This window comes from Dreissena polymorpha, chromosome 5 (genome assembly GCF_020536995.1).
Source record: "Dreissena polymorpha isolate Duluth1 chromosome 5, UMN_Dpol_1.0, whole genome shotgun sequence".
NCBI classification, from domain to species: domain Eukaryota; kingdom Metazoa; phylum Mollusca; class Bivalvia; order Myida; family Dreissenidae; genus Dreissena; species Dreissena polymorpha.
The window spans coordinates 29,668,089-29,680,312 of NC_068359.1; the positions used below are offsets into that span (position 1 = coordinate 29,668,089).

Here is a 12,224-nt window from a genome sequence, read left to right on the forward strand (position 1 = left end):
AAAAGTTAATCGAACATCTTTCAAGAAGATGGAACAATAAATGTGGCCACTAGATTGTTAACAAGGTTTTACAATAACCATATGTAGCCATATAAGTCTGTCTGTCTGTCTGTCTGTCTGTCTGTCTGTCTGTCTTTCTGTCTGTCTGTCTATCTATCTGTCTGTCTGTCTGTCCGTCCGTCCGTCCGTCCGTCCGTCTGTCTGTCTGTCTGTCTGTCTGTCTGTCTGTCTGTCTGTCTGTCTGTCTGTCTGTCTGTCTGTCTGTCTGTCTGTCTGTCTGTCTGTCTGTCTGTCTGTCTGTCTGTCTGTCTGTCTGTCTGTATGTCTGCATGTCTGCCTGTCTGCCTGTCCGTCTGTCCGTCTCCGTGTCTTAATGTATGTCAATGTGTGTGTATGTCTGTCTGTATGTATTTTTGTATGTATGTCTGTTGGTTTGTCTGTGTGTCTGTATGTCAGTAAGTCTTAATGTGTGTATGTCTGTATGTTTGTTTGTCTGCCTGTCAATATGTTTTTCTGTCCTTTTATCTGTATGTATGTATGTTTGTATATCTGTCTGTGTGTGTCTAACTGTATGTATATCTGTTGTTTTTTTACTCTATATTGCGTTTTACTTTTCACATTATTATTTTACGATGTTCGATTTTAAGAATTTTACTTTTTCAATTTTTTTTAAAATGAGTAATGTTTGATATTTTAATTTTGATCATTTTCAATTAAATTTACATGAAGTTTAATATATGTATTTAATTAGTTTGAGTTCAAATTTCAACAAAATCCGTTCGAAAATAAGGGAGCAATATTGATTTGAATACGTGTTGAGCTACAAAATTTTCCAAGTGTATGTTCCTAATAATTTTCGTTACGCCTTCTTGCTACGCTGTCAATTGTAACACAATCGGCAGGTTAACAACGCATTCGCTTTTCAGAACTGTTGATAACTAGACACGAACACGCGATGTTCTTGATTATGCAATGTTTCTGTACTGTCTTGCTCCGTTTGAATACTTCAGCTAATATGTATGTTCGTACATTTTAAAGGATTGTTGGCTTAGTGCGAGATTATTTCGATAAAAGAAACGTCCAGGTAAGCTTGTTCACTAAATTGTTATCATTAGTTATACTTTTATTACAATTAAGTTATCTTACTGAAATAATTTTTTAAATGATAATGTGTTTTTAAAGACTTGTATTGATGTGACTTTCATATTTTTAAAATGCGTCCGTTGATTTTACGCGATAATGACAGTCTCTAACATTAGATCTCTGAGGTGTTTAAATCTGCAGCCGAATATGAAGATTAAATAAGATACTCAATTTGGACATGTTGCTGTTGTTTAACAAAATCTCTGTTTTGTGCGGAGAGAATGTGTGGAGTTTGGGTTAGGGTAAGAGCTTGACGCAATATTAGTGTTCCTGTTCAACATGCCATAAAGGTTCGGCTGTTAAAATTGAATTTTAATCAACCTTATTATCATCGCCTTCGTTTTCATCATCATTTTCGTATTCATAAAAAATAAAATCATCATCAGCGTCCTCCTCCTCCATCTCATCATCATCATCCTCATCGTCGTCGTCATCATCATGATCATCATGATCATTTTCATCATGATCATGATCATGATCATGATCATCATCATCATCATCATCATCATCATCATCATCATCATCATCATCATCATCATCATCATCATCATGATCATCATCATCATCATCATCATCATCATCATCATCATCATCATCATCATCATCATCATCATCATCATCATCATCATCATCATCATCGTCATCGTCATCATCATCATCATCATCATCATCATCATCATCATCATCATCATCATCATCATCATCATCATCATCATCATCATCACCATCATCATCATCACCATCACCATCATTATCATCATCAACATCATCATCATCATCATCATCATCATCATCATCATCATCATCATCATCATCATCATCATCATCATCATCATCATCATCATCATCATCATCATCATCATCATCACCGCCATCGTCATCAGAATCAGTATCATCACCATTAGTAGCAACATCAGAAGCTTCAACTTATGTATTATTATTATCGACCGAAACTATACGCATTAAAGAAGTGCTGCGTGATGTATATATCAATGATTGTATCTATACATTAAGTGGGCATTTAACTGTAATGATTTAGTTTTGGTTGTGCGATATGTTTTATATTATGCTAGAAAACCATTTTCATTTTCAAATATATGATCTTCCGAATTGTTTTGCAATTGCATTTCAGAGAAACACTTGTACGGATGGGTTGTACACCATTAGGATTAAATAATAATTACAAATTCATCTTAAAGTTCGATTTAATTTCCAACACCTGTAGTGTTTCATCATAATAGTTATTATTCGTTGAAGATAATATTTTTTTTTTTTTTTAAATATCCATATTTTTGCACTGCATAATTTAAATTATTTAGTCAAACAATGTTTGCACTTGAACCATTAACCAACGTAAATCTGTATGGCTCATTGTGAAATAACATTTACTTGTAGCAATACATGTTTAATAGTTGCGGAACCTTTTTGTAGCCAATTTAGATAACGGACTTATGACTATATCGATTACTCCTTTTGATATGGAACTTATTGGATGCAACGAACGTTTGCATTTGATAAATAGCAATGTGTTAACCAGTCTAGCACCTTGATAATTGGAACATATCAGCAAGAGCTCTTGCTTACCTGGTCCAGTACACATGTAGTGAAACTGTATCTTCCTGAGCCTATCCCAAGCATTTGTATTCCAGTTAATTTATACACGCGTGAGCCTATACTTACTAGGATCAGTATGTTGGTAGGGAATATATACCATCGCCAATCTTTAACCATCATTGGTAGGGAATATATACCATCGCCAATCTTTAAACATCATTGGTAGGGAATATATACCATCGCCAATCTTTAACCATCATTGGTAGGGAATATATACCATCGCCAATCTTTAACCATCATTGGTAGGGAATATATACCATCGCCAATCTTTAAAGATCATTGGTAGGGAATATATACCATCGCCAATCTTTAACCATCATTTGGGAATCCATTTAGTATCCACGTAGGGAAAAGGCACCACCGTTTCCATACGCAACCAATTTAGGAACTAGTACATGGATTGTGAAAACATGCTAGTTCAAGCCTATTCTTACCATGCTGGTACCAGTCGACTTTCCATATAGTGCAACACAAACACTACAAATCATACTGGCCTTTCAAACCTGGCTTGCAATTACTGCAAGTAGCCCACCTTTATTGTTTAGGCCTGAAGTTATGCGAGTGCTTGAGCACTGGTTTTATTCAGAAAAGTTTTGAACATATTGATAGTTGAACAATATTAAATTACCTTTCAGTTTAAAATGCTACTAATTTTGCGAAACCAAAAATGGGTGCGCAAGAACGATACAAGCAAACATATTAATGCAGTAGATTATGGCATATTAAATATTTATTGCATTATGTGAAGTTTCTATATCAACGTTTGTTGATAAGTTGTTTCAAATAAACTTCTTATATCATCGTTTAATGATTATCCGTTGCTGAATCTAAATGCGCAAACAATTGCGACCGAATCCACATGATGCACTGCTCCAAAACAGCAGCGTAATTCATTGTCCGGTAAACAAAAACGGGAAACAGGCATAAACAGTACAAACATTGTAAACAATGCCTTCGAGTAAAATTGATACGATGACTAGTATACAAAGATAAACCATATCTACCAGAAACCCGTTAGGCATGAATATATTTACTAACTGCTGCGATGAATATAGCCGTTTAGAAATTTGACATCCTTTTGTGCGCTGACATTTCTTTTGAGATCAAACTTTCAAACTGCCAAGTATTTTGAAAGCAACATTTTTTTAAAGGGGCCATCAACCTGATTTACGAAAACAGAAAAGTTCTAAAAAAAACGTACTTTTTTACAATTATTAGTTTATATTGATTAAAATAGCACGACTGGTATATTACATTACTTGAAAAAAAATATTTTCAGTATATTCGGTAATAACATTTCGCGATATCGAAAATACATAGGGAAAATAGGGGACATAACGATATACACACTATCAATAACGCAAATTAATTGATGATTTTACATATATAATATATGCAATTCACTACGCATGCACATTGCATTCCTGGGTTTACCACGTGACGATGATGATCAATCTTCTTGCGTTATTTATAGTTAACTGGTACTTACCTGGTACACATACCCAGTAAAACTGTATTACGGTATTTTAAAACTCTTGTTTTTTCGTGAAATCTGGTTGACGACCCCTTTAATGACAAAAACATGCAAAAGCAACATTTTCTAAACAATAGTAAAATACACCAATAAAGATTTTTAAAAAATGGACAAATTTATATAAACAATAAATTTCAAAAACTGTAAAAATGTATTTCTTTACTTACCAGTTTAAAAGTATTAGAATACAATATAATTTTACTCTATTTAAACTATATATTTGAATACAAAGTTATTAAAATATGTTTTTGTTATATTTCAATGTGTAAAATATATTAATGCATGTGTAATTGAGTGTTTTATACATTTGTTTAAAAGAAACACATTTATTTAAAAGATAAGACACTTTTGCTCTACCCTCTATAACAAAACTATACTTCTTTTGCCTGTTTTGACAGCATACACAAAAATATTTTTTCAAAATAAACTAGCATGCATGCTCGGCCCGCCCATATCGCAAACACATTAACGGTATTTTAATCCGTGAGAACACACATATTACAACAAAATATATATACAGATGGTCAATGACGTACATAATTTTTAACAAAACCTTTATGAAAGTCTTTATATAAACATTTGTATACAACCTGATCCAAGATGAAAGTCTTAATATAATAAATTTGTATACACTTGATCGTATTTTGTATTTTTATATAAAATAGATAAATACATGTGAGTACATGGAGAATAATGATTGATAATATAAGTCAGCTCTCAATTTAAAGGGATCTTTTCACGCTTTGGTAAATTGACAAAATTGAAAAAAGTTGTTTCAGATTCGCAAATTTTCGTTTAGGTTATGATATTTGTGAGGAAACAGTAATACTGAACATTTAACATGCTCTAATATAGCCATTATATGCATCTTTTGACGATTTTAAAACCTAAAAATTATAAAGCGTTGCAACGCGAAACGATTGAATAATTTGGAGAGTTCTGTTTTTGTCGTTAATTTTTGTGAAACTACGAAGATTGCTTTTATAAGGTATAAAATACGTTTTGTATGTGTACTCGGCGGAATAGCTCATTAGGCTAAAGCGTTTTTACTTCAGGACTCCCGCTGGACTCCAGGGGTCACTGGTTCGAAACCTGTTCCGGGCAATGTTCTTTTTGTAATTTTATTCTTGATTTTTTAATGGAGCTTTTACGATCCAATGTTTACATTTATCAATATAAAGCATTTAATGAATAAGTTAAAAAAATGCCAAAATCTGTGAAAAGCCCCTTTAAAAGCTTTAAAAACGAAAATAGATATATTTCACTTTTTTCATTGTTAATCTGTAAGGGGTCAATAAACTTGATAATGTTTGTGTTCTTCTAGCAAAATTAATGAATATACATAAAAATGAAGCTCGTCATTAAGATCGTTACAGTGTTTGCATTTTCTATTTAAAACGGTGTCTACTCAGGCTGGTTCCATCTTCCTGCTTCCATTTGAAGCTCACTATACGTGGGCAGATACTATAAAAATAGTTAACGCAAAAAATATTAAGAAATTAATATAATACCATCAGAAAGTGTTCATTTCTAACACTGTGTTTAAGAAACTCTTTTAAAACGTTATCAGGACCAGCAGATTGTCCATTTTTTAAAGTTGTACATGCCTTTGTAATTTCGTCTTGTGATATTTCAATGTTAAAATAATCAAAAAGTAATTGAAATTCCTCATTAAGGTATTTTCAATCGGTCAGTTAAATTCTTAGATTTGTTGAATAATGAGTTATCAAGTAAGACTGTTTTGGAAATATTAAGTTTCAGGAATATTAGGCGAAATAAATTTCAGGAAAGCAATTAGTTTTTATATGGCCTTTTAAACAAATATGCATTTTATAAGAACGTATGTGGCGTATGGGAGGTTGGGTTTTCAGGCAGCGCTAGGCGTCACTTCAGACTAATGGCCCTTAAATGATCACAACTTTGTCTGATTATACTTAAGATATAGTAAGCTTTAAAAGGGACCCAGTTTGGTAGCTTAACTGCAAACATAGTTAGGATTACACACGTATTTTAATTAAAATGGATTTATATGTTAACGATTTGAGGTCTGTTTTAAGTGCCATTGCCATGTTTTCTTCTCCCCATTATTTTCTGTGCATCATTTGTACAACAAAATGTATACATGTCTTAGTCATCCAAAACTCTATGGTCTGAACAATAGTTTAAAAAACACTTGCAAAATCCTTACTGAAGATTTGAGGGCAGTGCACTTGAACAATTCAATGAAAACATGCCTAATAAGGGTCAGCCACCTTTCCAATATTAAATATAGTGTATCGTCACAAAAATGTGATGGCATCATAGTAATGTTTTAAGTTGATTAACCGCTAATGAATACATGATATTTTATCTTAACACTACTGTAAGTGAGTCGCTCAGGCAAGTTTAATTAATCTGGTAACAGATTATGTTCAGCTGGGGAACAATTTATTTAGTTTAAAATGATAAACATAAATGAGAGTGTGATTAAATGAACAGGATAAAAAAAATTAAAAAAAATGTTATTACTTGTTTGTTTTCAGGTTGATGATATTAAGTCACTACAGCAGCAACAATTGGTAACGGACATCAGCCACCATGGCCATAAACATACCTGGTCTTGTTTCTATAATCATCTTCTACCTGCTTATTCTCGCTGTTGGAATATGGGCGGGAAGAAAGACCAAGAATCAGACTGGCAAGGACGCTAACTCTGAGAATGTCATGCTCGCGGGCAGGAATATCGGGCTTCTGGTGGGAGTCTTCACGATGACAGGTGAGTCTAAGTGATGTATGGCTCCCTGGAATGTGATGTTGAGCTTGTCTTAATAATTATATTATTATTGGAATATAGATACCTGAATACAAGTCTTCCCTAGTTTCCATATGTAGTTATGCCCTAGTGTCCAGCAAGTTTGACATCAAGCAATTAAATCTTTTCCACTTTCCAACTATTGTAGAAAAAAAAATGGATCCAAATGGTTAAAAGTCATTGCTTAAATTTGAGGATTTTTCCTAAGATCTTGGTCAAGATTGAAAGCAACAAAATAATCTTTAGAGGCGCTTTATTATTCTTAATACTGTGTAATCTTATATATTTGTCGAAATGAAGTTTCTTGTTTGCTTTTTAAACCTATCATTTCATGGAAACTTTAACTTGTGGATTTCTGATTGTGGAAGATAAGTTGTCTTATTTTCTGATGTATTTTTAATACTTGTCACAATAAAATGGGATGGAAAGAGGGAGTCACTTTAAGAGATGGGCCCTATTTATTATATGCCAATTAACTAGTCCTTTATTATCAGGTGATAGTAACTGGCCTTTTGAGACTATTTGCGAGGCAAATAGTCTTTAGTTTTACCACAAATTGAAAAAAATGTATCGCGGTTGTGAAAACGACACCGGTGTGACGTATCAGAATTTGGGCAGACGAAAAATGTATTGTATTTAACATTGCATATTCTAATTCTAACATTTTTTTACTTGAACACTTTTCTCTAAGATTGTCTTCTAAGAGTTTTTCTAAACATATATTTAGTTAATTTTTATAATACCATTTTGAGTGAAAAAACGTTGTTAGAAAATACAACGAATTTCATTCGTGAAACAATTTTGTAAACATGAGGATCTCTCTTAAACGCATACGGGGCACGCAGACAATTTACAATAAACCGGTAGGTAACGTTGAAAAATGCACTGTTAGCTGCGAGACGGTTTTTTTTTATTGCAATTATTTGAAGAGGACAGATCCATCTTCAAAATGATACCAGGTCCGAATTAATTAATACGCCGAAAAGGCAATACTACGGTGGCATAGAGGTGACATTAACTCCTCTTTTTTTAAACTGCACTCCTCTTTTTTTATCTCGTGGCCACGACTTAGTAACTCGTCGCAACGAGATCTCGAGATCTCAAAATTCTCTTCTCTTTTGTTTAATGCACCATTCCTTTATTTAATGCACTACTCTTTTTTTTAATTGCCCTCCTCTTTTATTTAGTTTTGCACTCCTCTTTTTTCTATCTCGTGGCCACGGCATAGCTAACTGTGGACACGAGTTACTAAGCCGTGGCCACGAGATAGAAAAAAGAGGAGTGCAATTTTAAAAAAGAGGAGTGAATGAGGTGACTATGACACCGTACAATACAAATGCTTTGAAATGTGTCAGTTTTATTATGGACGCTATGGTAATAAGTGTAATATAACCTCCAACCTTTTCTTTATTGTCTGCGGTTTTACATTCTATACATAGATGGTGACGTCACTACGTTATTGTCACCTCTATACTTAGACGCATCACGCACCTCCATTTGGAGGCATTTATGACTACGACACAAAGAAGTCCGCGGATGAATGAAGAATTTGCTTTATAAGTAAACATTCATGTTATGATTTAAAAGTTAAGTATTATTTTGTTCAGTCTTACGGTCTTATGTTAGTATCAATTATAATTTTCGTTAGTTTTCAACTATTTCGCTCTTTATTCATTTTTTTAAAAACAGAACTTTCACTTTCGGTTGTATAACAACATGTATCCTTTATTGACGAAAGTTTGCAATGAAATAGCGTTTTCAAAACCGCTTAAAAAGTTTCAGAAGGTGTGTCTGATGCATGTTTTGAAAAGACACAATGTCATAGTTATATTGCCGACTAGTATGGGAACAATTTGATATTTCAAGTGGCTCCATTTGCATTGCAAGAGAAGTTCAAATTGACTTGTTCAGTTTGTTAAATTTTGACACCCTTATTATATATTTTTTTATAAGTGCCTGATAAATTTATTTCTTTAAATAATTGAAATCATTGAAAACTTAGTAAAAGCACGGCATTGATGTTCTATGATGGTCATTTTTAGTGGAATAGTATGTTACAAATTACAATAAAACAATTATAACTATTGTATTAATGAATTTAGATTAGGTGTCATTTTTAAATGGGGTAGTAATTCATTATATGAGATTAGCACATTATATAGTTGAAAAATAAATAACACTTTAATGACTTACCATAGTAAAATAAAGAAGAATAGAATATGTTGCAGGTCACAAAATGCAAAACTGAAGTTCAAACTCAGAAGAAGCTTTGCAAATATTTTACACTGACAACACTGTTGATTTTCCAAAAAAAATCCTTCCTATCTTCCTGCCCTAGTTTTTTGGGGAAAATTTTAATATTATTAATATCATTGAGTTAAATTATTAAAATATCAATATGTTTTGATTACATTAGCTAATTATAGTATTATATTATTAATAATGAAATACTTTGCGAGGAAAGTCCCATTCTGTTTTAATTAGTCTTTATTAGCTACTAGTTAAATTGAAATTATCAGTGACATCCAATAATTGGATTATATGCGTGTGAATGCATATGTTTTTTTGACAGTTACATAGTACCCTATTTAATTGTATAACAACAAATAACTATAGTTCCACAACCCAGCCCAAGTTTACACAAACTGAATTAATTCATCAATTGATCCTATTTAATTATATTAAAAACAACATGTGTAAGATTTCGAGAATATCCCATGTATTCCTCTAGTATTCCTTTAGTACACCCAGGGTTGGCACCAATCGACCGCCCCCGGTTTTAACCGGCGGTTTTTACTGGTTAAAACCGCCCCGGTCAATACTCCCAAATTTGTCATTACTGGTCAATACTGGTCGATTGAACTTTACCCCCAATTTTGATTAATATTCCATGCTTAATTAACAATATTGATAATATAAATTAAACAGACATGTTGCCAATAATGTCTTAAGCTATTAATACCCACTATTTTATACCTGTTCATGCAAATAAGTCAAAGTTGGTCAACTGGATTTTTCTGGTTGATTGTTTTTTTTTTTTCAATTCTAATGAATCATGAATGCTCAGAAAATTCTGTGCTTGATTCAACACGAACCTGTCAATTACTGTGTATTAGTTGTTCCTCATGCCCCACGTCCCCAGTCTTCTCACAGTCTTCTCACCTATACAGGTTAGGGCATCCAAAACTGATAATAGGGCCTTAAATGGCACCTTCTTGACACAACCCTTACTTGTCATGTATTCTCGCCTGGATTTCTTTAAGTACTTTTAAACAAAATATTGAAAAAATATTTCATTTTCCATTGATATAAAAATTAAAAAAAAACATAATTAGAAATAATTATTAAAAGAAAGTAGAGTAGACCCACAATTGGTAAACATTATTTGTTGGCAAAATCAAGAACTTTGATCGCTTATTCTTTTGAAGACCAATTGAACTTTAAAATATGAAAACCCTCTTAATACAGAAAGGGGACAAGTTAGAAGTAACTTTTAAATTAATAGCAAGTTATCTCTTTTTGTGTGAGTGAAATGAAATAGCCTAAGGGCAGATTTGCTTCATTGTCACTTTCAGAGACATAACACTGCATGCATATTATTACCAATTAAGGCTTAGGGACCAGATTTATGACCCTAGAAACCACACTAGTTCTGTCTGTCATTCTGCCTATTAAATAGATATATCAATAGATCAGTGAAATGATTTATTATGGTTGTTTTTAGGGAAGCCTCAAACAAATTTTACCAATTAAATAGATCTAATTAGAATTGTTTTTATAAGTACCTGAATTTTTTCTTTCATTTATTGAGATCCTTGAAAAATTGAGTAAAAACACAGCTTTGATGGTCATTTAAAGTGGAATAGTTGTGATTTTTAATGAAGAATAATAACTATATCCAAGTTTTAACTGAAACACAAATTATTTTGACTAAATAAATATCATATTGTGATATTTATTTTTAGACAAGTAAATAAAATTGTTTTGTAACATTTAAATTATAATGTCCCAATACAGCTAGTATGAACATTTTACATTGATTTGTAGTACTCAGGTGTTACCTCTCAAAAATATTCTTTAAAAATTAAAGGAAACTCAACGATGAAAATATTTTCAGAACCAGGCAAATAATAGGAAAGTTATGTTTTCACTAATATTAAGTAACAACACACACCTACCATTGAACAATATATCAGGCACTTATGGTGCAATATACAAGCGTTAATTGGATTAGCAAGTGTATATAACAAGATAACAGCTATTGTATAAAGGGGTACTTATGGTGCAATATACAGGCCCATTAATCATCATTGATGAGATTAGATGACATCTTTGAAGGGGGATAGTCATTCATAAGATGAGATTAGTACATTATCATACAAAAACATTTTTATGTAGTTTATCACTGTTTTAATTATTATTAATAAATTGCTTTAAATTTACCTTTTTTTTTTTAATTCATAAAGTTATTAATTTTTCCTTAAATTCCACAAATTCATTTAATAAAAACGGGTAATTGTGTTTTGTGTTTCTTATATCAATAAGTTTTTATTACATTTGCTAATAAATTATATTATTAATAATGAAATAATGTGCACGGAAAGTTCAATTCTGTTTTATTTAGTCTAAATGAGTTATTAGTAAAAAATAAAATATCAGTGACATCCAATAATTTGATAATAAACATATGAATGCATGAAAAAAATGTTGACAGTTACAAAGTAAATATTTATTTATCATATTTATCTGTTACAAGGAAAACAGTGTCGAAATTAATTTTAATTTGATTTTACCATTTTCATTTCACCAATTGACCATATTTAATTGGATAAAAAACAACAAACACTGCATTTGCACAACCCTGCCCAGGTTCACTCAAACTGAAATAAGGTGTTAATCGTGTATTCAAAACGGGTCTTGATTACACATTATTCTTGGTTGCATTTGTGTTGAGCAACATGTATAAGATACTCAGTAAGATTTTGAGGATATTCCATGTATTCCACTAGTACACCAACATGCACTTACTAATGATTTACATGCAATCACTACACAGTTAAACCCTCCAAAAAACAATTCTAAAACCAAAAAACCATACAAGCTGCTTCATAGATATTAAAAGTTAATTAAAGACTTCATAAA

General features: G+C 32.0%; 1 protein-coding gene across 1 annotated transcript in view; it reads left to right on the forward strand.

Moving 5' to 3' along the window:
* Positions 1-934: 934 nt before the first annotated feature.
* LOC127831683 (high-affinity choline transporter 1-like) overlaps positions 935-12,224 on the forward strand; it is a 34,949-nt gene continuing 23,659 nt past the window's right edge. Inside the window, exons 1-2 of the mRNA XM_052356704.1 lie at positions 935-1,084; positions 6,814-7,046. Coding sequence (XP_052212664.1) covers positions 6,869-7,046 — 178 coding nt within the window. The 5' untranslated portion in view covers positions 935-1,084; positions 6,814-6,868. The remainder of the gene's footprint in view (positions 1,085-6,813; positions 7,047-12,224) is intronic.